Consider the following 19,954-nt stretch of genomic DNA (forward strand, 5'->3'; position numbering starts at 1 on the left):
GCATTCAAGCTGGATTACAGCGGCGACAGCAACGGACCCTGGGAGAAGCAAAAGCAGACCCAATCCCAATCCCAGTCCCAGTCCCAGTCCCAATCGCAATCCCAGTCGAATGACAAGAGCAATGAGCAACTGCAGCATGATCTACTGCAGCAGCTGCAGCAGCAATTCCAAATGGCCGCCGTGCAGCAGCAGCAGCAGCAACGCCAGCAGCTGCTGCAGCATCAGCACTCGCATCCCCCCTTCCTACAGACGTTGCAGCAGCAGCAGCAGCAGCAACAACAACCTGCCCCAACGCATCCTCAATATGCGCCAGCACATTCCCATTCCTTGCGTCCCCATCCGCCGTTGCAACATCATTTGTCGTTAGGCGGCGCACCTGCCTATCAGCAGCAGGTCACGCCACCAAGCACAGCCACCGCCGCCCATCATTGTCAATATTCAACGCCGCAGCATCATTATCGTGCCACAACAGCAACGACAACAACAATGGCAGCGGCCACCATTCGACGTCGCACCTTGAGCCATGTGGCACGCTCCTATTCCGTCTGTGCCACCATGACGCCAGCCAAATCGGTAGTTGCATCCCAAACGAAGGCGGTTAAAACGCTGCCAGTGAATGTGGCAACATCGAGCGCTGCCGCAGCCAGCAGCCATCAGGTGGCGCCAACTCAACTGACCGTCGCGGGGCAACACAAGACAGGCATCCTGGTTGCCGCCTCCCGTTGCCGTTCGCCCATTATGCTGTGTCACAGTCACAGCGATGGCGAGTTTCCCATGTATCGAGGTGAGTGTGCACAACAGCCACGATATGACACGCCAATTAAGGATTAAGGTCATGCAGAAAGGCATTGCAAATACAGCGAGTTCTTCAGCAGTTCCGCAGTTAGTTTGTTGCCGGAGCAATCCTTGTGAATTGTAGCTAGATATATGAAAAATACCTTATATAATATATATATATATATAATTACAATTTTCTTGGGAACACTTAGGGTTCAAGTAGGAAAAATGAGCATCTTGCAGATCCATTCTTGGATGGATTCTTAATCTTTTTGTGTGATATCCTTAAACTGTTTTAAATGTTCTTCTGAAGAGTCTATCTACGATGAATGCCAAATAAGATGAGATTCTACTCTACACAATTCTTCTAATAAACATACAATTCACAAGTCCTTTTAAAAGTCCTTTTATACATCAATGCACAACATTTTCATTTCAATTCTTCTCACAAAAATTCCATTTTATGCATATTTTTTAACTGCGTCTCCTTGAAATAGTCACAATAAAAATAATTATTCTTCTATATATAATTAAAGACTTCGCTTGGTATTCGCTTTCGAGTGCTTTTGCTTAATTTTAATAGAAATGAATGCTTTCTGCTAAGCAGTTAGTAGTTGTTCCAACTAATTGTAAAGTTGAACAAATAAGTTTTCCATATTTTTGTATTGTTCCTAGAAATTTGCATAATCATTTAGTTTCATGCAGTTAGCTTAGAGGATTAAGCGTCCGTTTTATTCATAACCATTATGAATGCCGCCTTAAACATAACCCGTCCAAATGGGTGCTCGGCAAATTTGCCAACTACTCGAGTTGGCCAATTACACTTTTGCAGCGTTTTCACACTAAAGGCACAAATGAAGTTCAACATTAAAATGCATTTGAGTCTCATTTGCGCAGAGTGGGTCTGTCTGTCTGTCTGGCTGTCTCTCTCCAACCTCTCGCCCCCGCTGACGCCAAACAACTCATTAAGCGTAGCCAGGCAAATGCAACAGCAACAGCACCAGCAGTGAGTGTCCTTTGTCCTTTGTCCTTTGTCGCTTGTCGCTTGTCCCATTCGCGTTTCCTCCCTTGGCGCCGTCTAGTGAATCTGATTTTTTGTTTTTTTTTTTTTGCCATTTCTTTTTATGTGTGTGTCGCCATTTGTTGGGGCTCTTAATTAAATTACAGTTTCACGCAGAACACAACCTCCGACACCAAAGCTGACACACTTGCCACCCACCTACCCCACCTTGCCACTCCCTGCTGTGTTCTACGATATCGAGAGACAGGTCGTAAAGTATCTCATATCTTTTGAAATGCTCCCTTCGATTTGCAACATTTGCACTATCTTCCTTTTAATGAGGTTGTTGCACACGTTGTGGAAGTTGCAAATGTGGCATGTGTAAACACTTTTTTATATGCCCCAAAAAAATTCGTGCAAACTTAAGCGGAGTATCAAAGTGGTGTAAAATAAAGTGAATTGAATTCAATATTCATCTAGTCTTTTGGCATTTTTCCTTTTTAATATAACAATTCTGTCGTCGACGTCTCCAACCTCATAAATTATATATATTTCTGGTCATAATTACTGGTCCTTATAGAGTCACATCTTTTGATGACTTTGCAAACTAGTCCCTCAGCTCTCCACCCTAGTTTGGATAACCGTCATTTGAGTGCGTCTATTTTACACACATGTTTAATAGCTAGTTAAAGTTTACATCCCTTCACGGCTGACATAATTAAGTATTAAATTCTTATAATATTTTTATGTTAATAGTTGCTATCTGCGGGATTTTTGCTGTAGTTTTCTATTCCTCTGCCACGTTCATATCTGCGAGAAATGTTAAACGCATTAGAAACTGCTCGAATATGCTTGGCAGTGTATTGATATAGTCCGTAAACATTTCCACACTGATCTCTGTAACCCGCTCATCTAACAGATGTAAATAGGGGCATTCCGGATCTCGGATGTAAGCGCGACTGCTCAATGGGTCCTGAGACATTGGCGAATTGTTGGAGCGCTTCTGACCGATGACAACTGCCAGATGCAGTAGATAGAACATCAGATCCGATGTCTCCGGCATCATCTCGTGCAGTCGTTCGCCAAAATTGAGCAGAACCAGCGGCGGCATCTGCTCCAAACGCAACGATTTCAGCACACGACGCATATGAATCTTGCGCTGCTCATAGTTCCATAGAATCCACAAGATAGCGGCATAGAATACCTCCACCTCCGAGTGGACGGCCAAAAAATCACATTTGAGCAAATTGCAGAGTTCCTCCAAGCCCAGATCGAGATACTCTTCCGTGCCGACCAGCGAGAGAAAATATTTGCCAACGTTTATCAGCATCTGGTTGGCGACATCATTAATATTCCTTTTGGTTGCCTCCGCATAACAGCTCAGTGCACCCAAATGGGAGAAGTAGCGCTCTTCGCCGAGTGCTGCCAAAACGTTGAAACGCAGTTGCGGTGCTTGCAAGTATTGGGCGGCCAAGAATAGATCCAAAAACTTACTCCGGGGACAGTAGCAAACGTTGCTGCTCATCCACGTGTAGGCAACGTCGAAGACATCGGCACTTATACTCTCCTTGGGCAGATTGAAGACGGTAATTCCTCGTCGTATCGAATCTTTGAAGAGCTCACAAAACGTGCTCAGAAAACGACTGTGACACTCGAAGACCCACTGACCAATCGTGATCTTTACATCCTTGTTCGACATCAACTCATAATTGCTGTCCACAATTTCGATTTCCTCAATTTCGATTTCCTCACTGTCACTTGGGCAGTTGGGCTCATACATGATCTTCAAAAATCTATAGAATAAAAAGCTGTTTTTTTTTATCGGACAAATTTGGAATTATACTTTCGTAAACTTACTTGAACTCTGATAGTCAGTTCTGAGACTTATATATTATATATAAATATAGCTTGAGCTTATGGAAACGTTCTCAGAAAAAGAAAATTATATTTGCAGCAAAAATAGATATTAATTTAAAATTAATTTTCTACGAATTATTAGACGTGCACACATCTCGAGCTCAGCCAGAAGACTGAGATATTTGTACATAATTCGAGTTTGCATATTTTATTCAGTTTATATCAAAAGCCTACTGGGATTAGATAAAACTTTCAATTTTCATATAAAAAGTGACTATCGATAAATGTACAATCGATAACACTTTTAGAGATATTACTTAATGTATTCATCTAATTTTTGTTAATACATAAATACCTTGAATCTTTGTTAATATGCAGAACACACAATTATAAACTTTCACAATCTTAGATCCCTTGCAGATTAGCATACAAAAATGGGTAGAAAAAAGTTGAAAAAAAATAAAAAAAAACAGTTGCCACATTTGCATAAGGCCAACGAAATATTTAAGCCCATCAAATTAAAAGTCGAAGTCGAATATAAAGTTCCAAGGTCAAAAGGGAAAATGGAAAAGGGAAAAGAATGCAGACCACAAAAATGTGTCTCATAAAATGCAATTACCGTTTTCTTTGCTACTTAAAAATAGCATAAAGTGAAAACAATTAGCAATAAGGATTGTATCCTTAGCTCATTCTGTAAGCAATCAGTTTGTGGCTTTGCTGATGCGGCTGCTGCTCCTGCTGCTTATTATTGCTGTCTATATGGCGCCATTTATGACAAGCTTGCGCACAGCAAACGCCATTTATGCTGGTAATCGGAAAAGCACACACACACACACACACACACATGGTGTGGCACATCATTGGGTCACATCTTGAGTGTCTTTTTTGGTGAGTGGAGGCTAATGAGTCCATGGCGTGTCCTTAGCGGCTCAAGTTAATGTTGAAGCGTATTGATTTCGCTTCATTTTTTTTTTCTTCTGCTGGCGCACGCTTTCACTTGCTGTTTGGCAGCACACATAATTGGCTCAAGTTGGCAGTTGGCCAGGCTCGGGGAGACAGGACTGCAGCATCCTTTGTTGGCAACACAATTAAGGGGCTTGTGGGTTGGCCTGCGCCTGTGTCGTGATAATTTTAGCAAATGCCCCCTGGTTACGTGCATGAAATGTAAATTTAATTTTGCAACTTGTGCCAAATATTGGTTCCTTGTTGCCACATAAGTTTTACTTTGTTTTCCGACTATTGACTATGGAAGGGGCGGGAGGAGGGGGATTGTGTGCGCTAAACGTTGACGTCATTAGCGCAAAAATACCCACACTGCGAGTGTGGGGTGGCAAATGGAAATAGATGTGCTGACAAATGGTTTGGGTGGTGGCAAATAGGCAAAGTTTTCAATAATGCATAAATAGATATAATCGAATGCTTGGCTCTGCCAAACATATTTCATTTCAATATATATCAGTCGAAGAATGCGTGGGTCGCCAAATAGATTGTCTCTCGCGACAAGGCGAGCCTTGATATTTGAGACTGTAATAACTTAGGATATCAATTTGTTTATTTTGTATTAAAAAGTAGAGCTTCTTATGTTCAAGCGCAGTATAAACGATAATATTTGAATGGCAAAATGGCTGTTTAAGTACTCGAAAGCTTTACGCTTGAGTGCCTTTAGTCTGCAGCAGATTTAAATGTTGGATAAATGCGTCTAAGTTGCATATGAAAACTTCAACTTGAAGCCAAAGATTTCTTTAAATGATGTGTTTATTAAGTTAAGGATGGGGGTGGTTCTTGCAAATTTCGCTTTTGCCGTGATCTGGCATTGAATTACGCCATGTCAATGCCAATGCCTGAAACTTGTTGTATGCCACACAACCTCAAGTGGCAATTCATGTTTGCCTTTATGCGGCTAGGTTTTCTTATTTGGCATTTTCTTCTGCTGCCGCTGTCACTGGCACCAACAACGAGCCGAATTACCATAAAAATGCGCAACGGGTGGAGAGGGGAGGAGCAGGGATTGGTGGCAAGGCAAAGATAATCTTTATTTGTGCACACGCACACGGGGAAGCCAACTCAAGTGTCGAGTCCTTGGAACCTTAAGGACATTTATGTGCGCTCATCCAGTCAGCCAACCAAAAGCACAACAATCATTGACAGCTTAGACTGCAAGGGGCGATGGGGGCGTGGTGGGAGCGTCAGATTATACAGTCTCTTTCAAAATGTAATGCTCAATCACAAATTGCATTCAGTTAACTTATCAGTTTTTTTTTTATTATTATTATGTAATGCAAATATGCAAATTCATTTTTTGATACTGCCTCTCTCTCTCTCTCTCTCTCTCACTCTTGCTTATTTATTGATGCTGGCCTACTTACCTTAGCTGTATGTCTGCAACTGCAACTACTTTATCAGCATGCTACTCATGTGCTGCACATAATTGCATTCAAAGCCACCACAAAATCCTCCCGTTGAGTGCCACTCTGACTCCCTCTCATCTTTCTGCTCCCCCACTCTCTCTCTCTCTCTCTCTCTCTCTCTGTCTCGCTCTGCCTCGAAGTCCAAGTCACTTGAACTGCTGATGAGCTTGTTTGCTGTGTGTGCATGTGGCCGACATTGTTGACCAGGCCAAGTCACATACCTCCACTTCACCAACCCCTTCTGATCCGCTACACTCAGAAAAAAAGTATTTTTTTGGATTTTAGCAGATTAAAATGGACTTCAATTGTATTATAGTAGAATTGCTTGCCTTTCAGATCCACAATTCCAAATCTATAAACCTTGTTTACTTATCAAAAGTAGAAATAATTCTACAGGTCTTTTTATAGAAAAATAAGAGAGTTAAAACCACTGCTGTTATAGATTTAATATATGTATTTAACAGCTGGTATTCCCCTGTCGAGCACTCCCGACTAACCAATTCTTACTCAACTTGTTTGTCAATTTTAGAACTAGAAATGAAAGCAGCATTTTAGAATACTATCAACATTATATTGCAATCATTTTGGGTCAACTTATTTTTGTTTTTCTAAGTGTACTGCATGCTCTCTCTTGTCGCTTTTGAGTGCCGCGGCAAATGACAATAAAAGTGGTTACTTATACGCCATGTTGCACGCCGCCAGGCGGGGCACACACAGGGGAGACGGCAAACTGTGCCTGTCATTATGCATTTTCCATTGAGCTGTCATATGGATGCCATTGGTCGGCTTTGTTGTTATTACAGAAAGTTTGCAGATCGCATTTATTCACCAATTTCACTGTAATTAAATCCATTAAGTTGAGCGAAAAGTTGCATCTGCAGAGAAGTTTTAATGGGTTTTGTATGTGAAGAGCACGCACATAAATGGTGTTCGGAGATTTCAAATTGGTTGATTTCAAATTGGAATTCGTTTGATTTTATATTTGATTTAATATGCAAGCAAGCTTGTAAATTGAAGCTGTCAATTGCCTGTGGCTGACAACTCATCTATTTCTCTCGCCTTTATTGAGAGTCATTCAGCAAATGAACTCACCCAAAATATTTCCTGTACATTTTAGCCAATAATTAAACTTCTGGACGACTTAACAAACTGGCAACAAAAGCATACTCAAGCCACAAATATATTTGATTTTAAATATTGTGAAGATGAATATTTTACTTTTTTATTTTTATTTTTAATTGGAAAACCTTCAGCTTCTTTGTGCTTAAGAATAACAACTTAAAGACGTCGCAGCTTTCTGATTATTTAAAAAGCTGTTCTCTAAATAAATAACGCTCTTTGTTTACGGTATATGTCCAAATGAATGCATTATTATTATAAATATATTCATTGTTAGGGCTTTTCGCATGACTGCTTATTACTCATTTTCTTTGTCGGCGCTTTTCTTAGTTTTGTGTTTATACACATTGAACCCATTAACAATGAGCAAGCGGGTATAATGTTACCCAGCAAAAGCATGTAACAGGCAGAGCCCATAATGTATATATATATATATATATATATAGATATTCTTGACATTGATAAACTATAAATTAAGATCAATAATAAGATGTGATGCAGGATATCTCCTAGTCGAGCACTCTTACTTGCTTTTCTAAGACCTTTGTTCTATGCTCGTTTTCTTTGGCTTAATTTTACTCACATTTTGATATAGCTTGCACATTCCTAGAGTCTATTATTGATTTAAGTGCTCTTATGTTTTGTTAACGACCTTCGCGGCCACTTTGCGAGCGTTGACCAGCAACATGTTAAATAGAACAACAATAAAAATAAAAGAGAAAAGAAAAGAAAAGCAAAGAAAACTAATTCGCTGACAGGTATTTGCAATTGATTTCAGTTAGTTTTGTTATAAACGTGATGTGGCTAACGTGTCGGCTGAGCAATTTTTCGACAAATACCCGTTTGGCATAAATAAAAATCGATTATACGCCACGTTGAGCGCTGTGAAAAGCAGTCAACAATAAAAGGAAAGCAAAAGTGGTGTGAAAGCTGCCCTATCCGACGAGATTTCAATTTAATGCCAGACTTGAACGAGTGTGTGTGTCTCTGTGTGTGTGTGTGTGTGTGTGTGTGTGCGAATTGGCAATCAAGTTTGAGCTGTTGGCAAAAGTCAGGACTCAGAGCTGAGCTGCGAGGATGGCACCTTGATTTGTGTGTCGCTAATAGGCCAAACAATTTATCACAATGTTGCGCAAACGGCGGCAACAACAGCAACAATTGAGGCTGAAACGGTCGTCGGGCGAGCGGAAACGGAAATTGTTGCTCTGCATTTTTAACAGAGGTCGGACGCCATTTTCATTTCAACGCACATCCTTCCTTTACACACACCTTTCACCTTCCACCTCACAAACACACACACACACACACATTTACATTTGCATTGTTTTGCCCCGTTTTTGTGCAACTCGTCGCTGAATTAAGCAATGAATTTTTAATGAATAGGCGCCAGTATACATCCCGCTCCACCCACTTTGCCATCCAACCTGTAACAATTATGAGCTTTAAATAAATGAGCAGCAAATGCCGGACAACAAATGGGGCCAGAAGTGCCCTGCTGTGCGAACGCTGCTTAAAAACGTGTTCGGAGTCTCGACTTTATGTAATTGAAGACCGCATTTGAAGAGTGCTCTGTGCCCGATCTAGAAAGTCAACCTGTTGCTACTGGTTGGGTTCGCTTTAATCAGCTGAGTATTGGTTTAGGGCCCAGCATCGAGATTGGCCAGCCCCTTAAGTTGAGACTGTTCGCCCTTTTCCCCAACTTGTTGTCGCCTTGTTGACACAACGCAGCCCTTTTCTTGCTCTTGAGCATCCTTGAACATCGGGCTGTGTGGGGCAATTAATTAGATTTTAAGTGGTGGTAGGTGGACGTGGCGGTTCAGCGTTTAGCACAAATTAATCAAGCGAAATTTGATAATTGTAATTATTTGAAAAACAAACTGATTTATGCATGCTCTCAGCCTCAGCCAAAAGTGAGGCATTATTTTTAAACGCTGTTCAAACTGTTTGTTCAAGCACGTCCTTAAATTAATTAAAATGATGCGAAAATTGCCATAAGATTTTGCGGAATTCAGCTCATTTCACTCTAATGAATAACGAATTAATTAAGTGTATGCTGTGAAGGGTTCAATCAGTTATAAATAAACGCTACTTGGGCAAAACATTTGCAACTATTTATATGGAAATACTTGTGTCAATTAACCAAAGCATTTCAAGGATGACACTTGAAAGAGTATTGCTAAAATTAAATGTCTTGAAATGAATAATTACCAGAGAAGAAAAACATGTTACATTTGGCAGAGTTAGTTAGAGAGAAAGTGGTAGACAGACACAGATGGAGGACTACAAATACAGAGAGGGCTAAAATCTGTTTTTCTTTTTATTACATTTAAATTTGATTGACATGCTACGGATTATACCCATTTGAAAAAGCCAACAGAGTGTTAACTAATCCTAGATGACATCTAGCTCAATCTAGCTTTCTGTGACGTATATTTAGAATTCCCAGGCGGCTTAAGCTTTGAAATGCACCTTTCACAACTGGAGTCTGTAAGCCAAAGTTTTGTATTCCATATCGTTGAATGATATATGATATTCCCTAGATGATTATAGGCTTAAATCCTTTACACACGAATGCATATTGATATTGAAAATATAAGAATTTGATTTCATTCCTCCTGAATCCTTATAGGTATTTCCACCTTGTTTAAACAATCAGACATCAACTTTGATTTGATTCAAACTGGCTTTATTACACTTGATATGCGATATACGACATTTACTTAGCTTGATTGCCAAACAATGCCAAGGAACACACATTGTATATATATATGTATATATATATATTGTATATATTTAACATATTGGTATAGGGCTGTCAGGCGGATTAAAAGACAAACTGAAATCAACATTATATTTATGTGCATACCCTTTCCATGCAAAAAGACGCGTGATTTAATATTCGGTTAGCTGATTTTGTCTTTGAGTTAAGGAAATTAATTAATTATCTACAAACATCTTCTAGAGATTATACTTAATAAAGAGTCTTTTTGAGCTTTGCTGTATTTTTTAATAAATTCTCAACAATTTTCTGCGAGCAGAATGCTGAAGATTTAGAGATCAAATCACAGAAGTATTTTACACTAGTTAAGAGAGTTAAGTATATTTTTGTTGATGATGTGCATAAGGATATCTCATATAATATTACTATTAACTACTATTATAATATTAGTTACTTAAAAATATTAAACTCAGAATTTCTTTGCTATAAAAATACAGATTGAAAGCTGCTGAAAGTCATTATCTTAATACATGTATCAAAAAGATTATAAAGACTATATTTTAAATATAGAATCTTTGTTGTAGCTGTCAAAATTCTCATCAAAGATACTTGCTGCTTTATAGAGTATTCAGTGTGCAGATGTGAACCAATTTAAGACCTTGCAACCATATTTCATATTTACACGCATCTTTCGAACACTTAACTTTATTTAACTTGCCTTTCTCTGCTCAATCTCTCACGTTCCTCAATCATTCTCTTTTCTCTTTCTCTTTTCTCTTGCAGGTAAGTCTGACATTGATGGACGACATTCCCCGAGGATGATAATGAACCGTTAACTCCTCAGCCTCCTAGAAACGGCTCCGGTTTGTTAAGGGAATATTTTTTGTGACATTGTGACAACTAGGCGCATGAGTTGTGTTATGCTATGTCTCAAGGTATGCAATGTCCTTTGGGCATATCATTTTGCCACCCACGCATTTCTACAGTTCTCGTCACACTGTGCGTGGGCGGCACAGCCTTAACCAATTGCTGACGCGTAGGCTTTTCATTTCGCTTCCATTTCTTTTTATTTATTTTTTTGTTTTTTTGGGGGGCCGGGGGGCCGAGCTTATTACAAATTAGATTTAGTTTTGCTTCAGTCTTAAATTCATTGTGGGTGCGAACTTTTGCTTGAGCGCCACACACCTGGGAGAAATGTTGCACTCTGTTTCCCGGTCCGACCTTTTCAATTCCAGTTGCCACAAAATGTCGCGTTTGAGGATGCGGAATTATCATAAGAGATGCCAACTAAAAGCCACCGTGGTTAAACTCACACCCAAAAAATGGGAAGTAAAACTTTAAGAAAAGTTTATCTTGTGTGAAAAGTTTTGTTGTTCCAAACTTGGCATATCACTTAAAGTAAGAGTTTTTTAAAAGCTTCTGGGCGAAAACAACTGGTGAAAACTATTTGGTAACTAGATTAACTGAAAGTATTCGTCAACAAATCACATTCGTAACTGGTAATAGCAAAGCCTCAACGACCAAAAAGGAGCATTCCTTCCTTGTTTCCTTTATTTACAACTCATAACTTCAAAATGCTGTGTTGATTGCGGAAGTTGAGGAAATAAATGTAGTCCTAAATGATTAACCCCAGACTTATACCATATACACAACCATATACGTAATGTATTTATCTTTATTTAAATAATTGGCCATCTGCATTAGTAAAGTTCCTTCTTGTTTGACAATTTTTATTGAGCTTTGATTGCTTCCTTTGCAATTTGAGTAATAGTATACAAGGATAAAAATAAATAATTTTAATTAATTTAATTTAGTTTATTTTATTTATTTAATTTAATTAATTTAAATTTTAAATGCACAACTGTGCATAGAAAGCCTTAATCGACCAACTTAACAATTAAATACGTTGTTTTTTTTTACCACAAACACATAAAAATATGGTATATAGTATATATATATTCGTGATCAGCATTAGCACACGTCCATATCTGTGAACAAGCCAATCTCAGAGACTACAACAGCTGCTCTTAATTATTTATTTAATTTTAACGACAATTGCAGCTGTTTCGTGAATATCGATATAAATCGATATCTGATAATAGCTAGACAATTGCAAAGATATCGCCTTCCAGTTGACATATACTATATCCAATATGTTTTTAATCAAGTGTACAACTTTCATTCAGATCAAATAAGCAACACAAATTTCATTAACCAAAACGTATTTTCAAATTGGAAGCTTTCTGGGGTGTTTTTACTCGACTGTCGCATTCCAATTTGTTGTTAATTTCTTTCGCTAACTTTTGATTGAAAAGTTTTGTGCATTTTGAAAGAATTTTGCTCTGCTGATAAATCGAACTGATTTGATTTTGCACAAACCACAAAAGTGGCAAACCATTTTGCCAATGAAATCCTCAACTCGATTTAATTTTATCTCTTTTATCCAACTCGATTACGATCTAGTTTTTTAGTCGGGCAAATGATATGCAGCTGGTAAGCTGCTATCGATATAGCGAATTATTCAAATTTGTTGTTTGTTTTGAGACCACTGTGCACAATGCGCCTGAAAGCATGCTACACAAAATATGCAAATTACAAATGCCAATGAAAGAGAGAGCAAGAGAAAGAGAGGGAGAGAGAGGAAGTGCGTGTGTGGGTAAGTCTCTGTTTGTGACTGTTTGCTCATGTGTGTGTGTGTGTGTGTGTGTGTGTTGTGTGTGTGTATTCGCCTTCGCCTTGTGCGTGTTGTATGCGTGTTTGGGGCAACATCAAGCAACTTAGTTGCCATAATTTGCACATTTTAGAAACCAACGCATGCAGACGACAGCAGACAAGCCCCCCCCCCCGTTTGTGATGATATATGAGGCAGTGGGGCAGTGAATGCATTTGATGGCAGCCATTGCAATTTGCACTAAATATGCACATCAAAAACAGCAACTGCCAAATGCGTAAATATTTCAAAATGTTGCAGCTGCTGCGACATTTTGTGTAACCATTAAAAGCTCCAAGCAAAAGACGAATCAAAAAGGTTTTTTTGTTTTTGGTTTTTTGGTTTTCCTTGTCGTTTTATTTTTGTTCATCGTTGGTCGTCAGCAAGGTTGCAGTAGTTGCTCCATCTTGAATGGGTGCGCGTACAAAAGTTCATCCTTAACGTCTCAGGTAGACGGAGCTATAAGGATAGGCGCTGTAGGCGTAGGGCGAGGCATAAACGCCGCTGGTGTAGGCAGCCGAATAGGGTGAGGCATACACGCCGCTGGTGTAGGCCGCTGCGTAGGGGCTGGCAGCCACATAGGGCGTGGCAGCACTGTAGGTGGTCAGGAACTGAGGCTTGGCGGCAGCCAGAGCAACAACGGCGAACAGGCACAGAGCGAACTGTTGAAAGAAAGAGAGGCGAAGAGAGAGATAGAGTTATTCATGCAGCAGCCAGTGAAACGTTTACGAAGCCAAAAGATCAGCAGCTAATGCGTTGGAGTTACATATTATATTTATGAGAGAGAGTCCTTATTTCGAAGGGACTAAATATTTTTAAGGTCTTCTGATTGTTGCCGAGAATAAAGTTGCTTCCACTTCGAATCAGTTAATCTAAAGAACTAGCAACTTGTGATTATCTTAATTGGATTTAGAAACATGTTCTATCAATTTGGAAAGTTTCACAAGTCGTTTAATTCAACTCAACTTAAAATAATTGTTTTTTTTTTTAACTTGTGAAGATTGTTTGTCAATTCCACTTCTAAATGACGAGATCACTTTGAATTCATTTGACTCATTTGCAATCGAATTGAACTAAAAAACAAATTCTTTTTAGCCAAATCGAGTCTAGTTATTCACACTAAGCAGCTTCTATTGCCAATATCACTTTATGTTTTTGTGTTTATTTGTTTTTTTTTGTTAGCTACTTACAAACTTGAACATCTTGGTAGGTTTTGGATGGTTGTTGCTTGCAGATAACAAACTGATATGATTTATAAGTCCGAATAGTTGTCGCTTTTATAGCAAAGTTTTCGGACGTCAGAAATCCAAACAGAACATTTGACCGTGGCACGTTTTGTATGTGTTTTTGTTGTTTTTTTGTTGTTTTTTCGTTGTTTTTTTTTTTCATTTTCATTTACGTATGTTTTATTTGTTGTAATTTTGCTTTGGCCCCAAAGTCTCGGCTCTTTATGTGCGTCTTGGGGCGTGCGCTGCATTTCTAATAGGAGGCGTGCGTTTAATTTTGTTTACCTTGCCGCTGGCCAGTGGATGTGCCACCTCCCCCCTCCAATCCGACAGTTCCGACACCAAAATCGGAAGTAATCAAAATATCCAAATGCTTCATTTGGACCTTAGGCAATGTTAATTGGTTTGTGCCTTGAACAATTATCGCTCATTGTTGCTAGGCTAATCTACGAGGCTCTGGCAAAAGGTCCTTTGTCCAGCGAGCAGATTATACACTCAAGAAAAATAACTTTCTTCGACTTTAAAGAGTTTTATATCTTTGGAATATATATTATATAGATATATATATATTAAATATATAATTACATTTAAAGTTGTTAACGCGATTGCGGCTCAAAAGTCACCTTAAAAAATATAACCCAAAAAGGTTATTCGAACGGGTCAAAACTTTCCTATCTCAATATACAAAAATCAAGGTTTTTTAATCATTGTTTGATACCCAGAATAATACTACATTCACAGTTGGAAACACGATTAAAATTATATTTTCTAAAGGTTCTTTTAAGGATCGATCAAAACTTTCCAGAGCCATAACTTTGTCTAAACTTTTCCGATTTTCAAAAACCAGGTCTTTTTGAAAATAGCTCGACTTTTAGATAAATACTACATTCAAAGTTTAAAATGCGATTCTAGCTCAAAAAAAAAGAATGTTAAAAATCTTTCAGCGTATACATTTTAGTCCTTTGTTTAGCTGCTGCATTTTCTCTATTTGCCCCCCTTGGAAAGAACAAAATATTCAATTTGTCAAGTTGTTAAATTAAAGCAGCTTGACAGCTGCGTCTCCACCGAACTCCTTTGGGATCCTTTTTGCTCCTTTGTCTTATCGGTTGGAAACTGCTGCTGCTGCTGCTGCTGCGTATTTTTGCATTTTAAATGCGACATAAATTAAGTTGGCAGCACTGGCAATTGAGGCAGCCATTTGACATTCAGCTGATATCTCAATGTCCCCACAATGAATGGTGGCCTTTAATCAAGATTTTCCTGTTCATTTCCTAAGAGTGGAATATGGAATTGGGTTATTTGTACGTTGACAGAATAATTATGGGTTAAAGTCTTAGTTTACATTTATAATATAAGTAATATAACTCAAAAAGGCTTATAAATGATAATAATTAGCATTTAAATCTTCTGTATTTCATCAACTCTTTGCTCTTCAAGTTTGCAGTAATTCGCAGAAATTTCATGTGCCGTCTCAAAGCTGACAGCTTTTTATAAATTAACCTACATGCGAAATTCTTTTGCACATTTTGCTTGCCATTTATAATTCATTATTCACTTCATTTTTAAACAGCTTCAAACAGTTTTGCAGCCATTACGTGTGCAATAAATCGCATGCTATAAAAAAAAGCAGACAAACGCTACACAGCGCTGCTCAAACTGTTGCAGCGTGACTCTGCAACTGTTGTTATTACGTGTTCCCAGTCGCTCGCTCTCTTTCTCGCTCACAACGCCTGCGCTGAGACACTTACCGGCATTTTTACCCAAACAATTTCTGGACAGACGCTTACATCCCCCCCTCCCCCTCATGATGTCGATGCTTCCGTTTCCTGTGCTACATATGCATATACTATATAAATATATATTTATATATGTATATTATAGGAACTCTCAATGTTGTCGAAAATTAAGAGAAAAACAAAAAAAAAACCAACACAATATTTGTGCTTGTGTCTAAAAATAGAAATAGACAGAATTCCAACTTATCCCGAATAGTTTTTTGTTTTGGTAAACAAGGTAAAATACTATTGAAGTGGAATGGAAAAACAACAATATCAACATATCATTTTTGATTGCTTCATTTGCTTGGGAAATACTCAAAAGTTGCCTTTTTGTGGGTGGCAGATGGGCTGGAATGGAAATGGGATGAGAAATACGCACATAAATATTTACAAATACATACATGCATATGTTATGCTATTGTCTGTGTGTGTCTGTGTGTGTGTGTGTGTGTGTGTGGGCGAAAGAGATGGAGATAGTTTTATGGAGCCTTTTACGCATTTTAAGTGGATTGTAAATAGCTTTGGAATGGCATTTCTTGAGGCAAAAAATTTCAACATTTTATTTGCTTTTTTTTTTTGCTTAGCTGAAATTGGCAATTACTACTACTAATAAAAATGTGTATAAGTTGTACAAAGAGCAAAATGGTGCCATAAATCATTTCCTAATCATCAAAAGTGATTCGATTAATTAAAATAAAAATTTAAGTTCTGTTAACGTTTCAAATTCAATAGGCATAAAAACATAATTCTTTCTCATTTTATAAATAATATTTTTGTTTTATTTGTCGGCTAATTAACTTCCCTTAATCCCCTCCATACTTTTCAATTGTCGTTGCTTGTATATTTGTTTTTTTATATTTTGATTTGTGGGAATTATGTTATTCACATGCCAGTCGCATGCTATAAATTTTATACACGCGCGCTCTCTCTCTCCCTCTCTCTGTCTCTCTCGCTCTCTTTATTTGTTTATTGCCTCGCTCCGGTGGCAGCGTTGCCAGACTGCACAACTGTCGCTTGTTAAATTTGATAAATATTGAAATAATTGAGTCATTGGTAAATATAAACCTGAAAGTATTTAATAAATCACTAATATTTATAACATTAAAGATACTCATTATATATATATTACACTCAACAATCGTTGTGTTTATTAAATGTATGCTTACGAAGTTAACATACGCTGAGCATAATGCTGTTAACTTAACAGACAGACACCGATTCAAGCGGACGAGCGTGAGAGTAATTTTGTATTGAAAACAGCAACAAAGCAGCTGGTAAACACTAACACATACACACAATGCCCTAGAGATGAGCACCGCTCTGAAGTGACTGCTACTTCAAAATGAATAGTGACAAGAACTGTGATTGTAATTGTAATAATATATATAAATCATACTAGAAATATCGAAGCGAATTACATATTTTAAAAATTATATTCAGTTGTTAATTAGTCATGATGACGATATCACTGCTAGTTTTCACATGTGACTTTAAATATTTGTGAGCAGTAACAGCTATGCTAGCAATGCTCACCTCTGCTGTTGATGTGTGTCTCTCTCGGCCGATTGTTCGCCAGTGAGTCGAAAAAAACCGTTGGACGAGTTGGACGTGGTCTGCGGTTAATACATACACAACAAAAAATAACAAACGCATTCGAACGACAAATAAATATTGTTGTTAAAAATTAATTCAGCAAACTAATAAATAGTTGAACGAAATTTGTATTAGTCGCTACTCGTTTTTTCTTCGCTGTTGCGTCGCGTCGCGTTGCGGCTGTCAGTGTGTCGAGTGTTTGTGTATATTTGTCAGTGTATTGTGAATTATTAAATTATTAGTAAATCATTAGTAAAGTTGAAAAGTAAACACGCAAATACTTGCGAAAATTATTATCGCCAGCTGCAGGCAAGTGTAAGTGAGAGAAAAAATTGAGTAGTGTTAGAGCAAGAGGAAGAAGAAGAGAAAGACGCCGCAACGGCGGGTAAACAAATGGCAGCGTTCTTTGGAATGCGAAGGCAAAGCAGAAGCAGAACCAGAAGAAGAAGACGCTGAAGTCGAAGAGTGGCCGCTGTGCGAGCGAATAAAATAAAATAAAATACAGAAAAAGAGAAAAACTTGTGTACTATCAAAAATAGGTTTTTCATTTCAATCTGAATCAAAAAATAAATAAAATGAAATAAAGTGCAAAGTCAACAACAACAACTGCAGAGCACCCAAAAAGAAAATCCGGTTTTACAACTTCTGATGCTGTCAACGTCAACGTCGACGTCGTCGCATTCTGTGCGCTGCTATTTTGTCTCTCTCGCATTTTGTTGCATACATTTTGTGAGGAATTCCAATAAATTTGTACAAATTTGTATTACTGCTGTTGCCGTTGTGCATGTGTATGTGTGTGTAGCCTTTGAAAAGTGCAGGTGTGAATTAAACTTTCAATGAGCCAAACAAAATGAAATTAACAAAAAAAACAACAACAACAGCATCAGCAGCTGCGAAACGTCAGCGTTGACGTCGACAACAGCGTCGCACAGGTGCCAGCTACAGCAACAACAAAACTACAACAATAACAGCAGAAAGCGCAGTCTGAATTTCAGTTTTTCTATTTCTGTTATACACAAGCAACAACAACAACAAGCAGCGGCAGAACATCAACATCAACGTCGACGTCGACGTTAGCGTCGACAGCTGCAATTTGTGTATAAAAGTCATTAAATATTTATGGAAAAAAAAGTGAAATCAATAACAAAACAAACTCACACAAAAAAGTGAAAAAGAAACAACATCAAATTAAATAAACTATTATTATAATCAGAAAATACAAAACCAAATTTCATCTCTCTCTTTCTCTCTCCCTCTATCTCTCTATCTTCTACAGTTACTTATTTGTTTTATGTTTCGTGTTCCGCTGTTGTGGCAAATTGAATTTGAACATGAAAGTAACGCTTGTTCGAGTTTCGTGCTTATCTTATCCGCAAGCGATATAGTAATTTTCACCCCCCACCCATTGAGTGCAGTTACTTCCTTATCGGAAATTCCTATGGTTTGCAACACTGCAGCATAATTTCCAACAATATTTCTCCTTTTTCATATTTTTGTGTAATTTCTTTTTGGGCGTTTTGGAAAATATATTTTTATCTACTTACAAGTCTAGACAGTTTTTTCTTCTAGTTGTTGCTGTTGTTGTTGTTGCTATTATTGAAATACACAAGCATACACAGTGTGTGTGTGTGTGCGAGGGAGATGGTGGATGCATAGTGTGGCATTCTTTTTATCAGATTTGTCTATCTGCCTGCCTCGCACACTTGACAGTCTGCTGCGATTTTTACTACTTTTTGTTGTTGTTTTGCTTTTTCAACTGATGGAAAACACAACCCCCAAAAAGGCAGCATCCAGCAACCCCCATAAAACGCATTTACAGCCCCTCTGCCTACAACCCCGCATTCCGTTCTTGGCTGGATGTTTTTTCTTGTGGGCAAATTTAAATTTATGCGAATATTTCAACGCACTAACTGCGACGGTTTGTCGCCCTCGCCATACGCCCCCTCCTCAACCCCATCCTCATCCCCCGTTCCAGCAAAAACTTTTGCAGCTTTGGACTTTGACACCGACGGCGACGTCGCAGTCGACGCCAGCAGCAGCGTCAGTTTTGCTCTCAGTTTTGCTTTGGGTTTTTTTGTCTGGCATTCAATGGTATTTGCCGTCTGATTCTCTTTTGTTGTTCAGTTCTTCAGTTGTTCAGATGTTCAGTTGTTCTTGCATGCGGACAAAGGCAGACGGGGAGACGGCGATGAGACTTTGTTGCCTACAAATGCCTCCATTTGCAGCAGCCGCCCTGTGAATTGTATTCCATTAGCAACAACCCCACAAACGAATAAATGTGTTTGTGTGTGTATGTGTGTGAAAGTATGTGCAGTAGCTCAGTGGCACAGTGGGTCTGGGTTATTGAACTTTGTGCATATACAAATTGAACTGGGCTGAGGATGATTAGCAAAAAGTGTGCCTATTTATATGGAATCGGATGTGTTCATTGTTTGTCAATATTTATGTATGCAGTATACTTAATAAATTAAATTGCAATTGCTGTTAATATTGTAGACATATAGCAAAGTCTATTTGTAATTATGTTGCAAACATTACCAAATGAGCATAATTAACAGCTGCGTGCCACTGTGCAGGCAAAGCCTGGGCGACAGCTGGTTGGTCAGAGAGCATTTTCGGTCGGTGGCCGCTGCTGTTGTTGTTGCTGCTGTTAGTGTTTGCTTCTACTGCCGCTGCTGTTACTGTTACGAATGTTATTGTTGTTGTTGCTGTTATTGCGGCTGCTGAGTTTGAGCTGCGGCTGCTTTGGCTTTGTTGTTTGCTTTTG

The 19,954-nt window shown here is 38.5% G+C and overlaps 3 protein-coding genes across 13 annotated transcripts in view; 1 reads left to right on the forward strand and 2 right to left on the reverse strand.

The window, feature by feature from the left end:
• Nucleotides 1–19,954, forward strand: part of LOC6558304 (phosphatase and actin regulator 4) — a 105,389-nt gene that overhangs the window by 4,890 nt on the left and 80,545 nt on the right. For 4 of the 11 annotated variants that reach the window (XM_001984343.3, XM_032743156.2, XM_032743158.2 and 1 more), the window contains exon 1: nucleotides 17,178–17,502. The exons of 2 other annotated variants lie outside the window; for them this stretch is intronic. Coding sequence is in view for 4 of the 9 variants with exons in the window: in XM_032743159.2 (XP_032599050.1) it covers nucleotides 172–784 (613 nt within the window). In the remaining 5 variants the exon portion in view is untranslated. Of the gene's footprint in view, nucleotides 1–171; nucleotides 785–8,271; nucleotides 8,384–17,176; nucleotides 17,503–19,954 lie in introns of those variants that run through there. 5 more of the 11 variants (XM_032743159.2, XM_032743160.2, XM_043215612.1 and 2 more) reach the window with 3 other exon arrangements.
• LOC6558225 lies at nucleotides 2,263–3,824 on the reverse strand. Its single transcript, XM_001984345.3, has 2 exons — nucleotides 3,635–3,824; nucleotides 2,263–3,570 (listed from the first exon to the last, which is right to left on the reverse strand). Exon 2 carries the CDS (start codon nucleotides 3,555–3,557, stop codon nucleotides 2,565–2,567), a length of 993 nt encoding a protein of 330 aa, XP_001984381.1. The 5' UTR covers nucleotides 3,558–3,570; nucleotides 3,635–3,824; the 3' UTR covers nucleotides 2,263–2,564.
• On the reverse strand, nucleotides 12,916–13,829 carry LOC6558901. The gene is made up of 2 exons (XM_032743169.1): nucleotides 13,781–13,829; nucleotides 12,916–13,252 (listed from the first exon to the last, which is right to left on the reverse strand). Exons 1-2 carry the CDS (start codon nucleotides 13,790–13,792, stop codon nucleotides 13,028–13,030), a joined length of 237 nt encoding a protein of 78 aa, XP_032599060.1. The 5' UTR covers nucleotides 13,793–13,829; the 3' UTR covers nucleotides 12,916–13,027.

Source organism: Drosophila grimshawi, unplaced genomic scaffold (genome assembly GCF_018153295.1).
Source record: "Drosophila grimshawi isolate 15287-2541.00 unplaced genomic scaffold, ASM1815329v1 contig_44, whole genome shotgun sequence".
Taxonomy (NCBI): Eukaryota; Metazoa; Arthropoda; class Insecta; order Diptera; family Drosophilidae; genus Drosophila; species Drosophila grimshawi.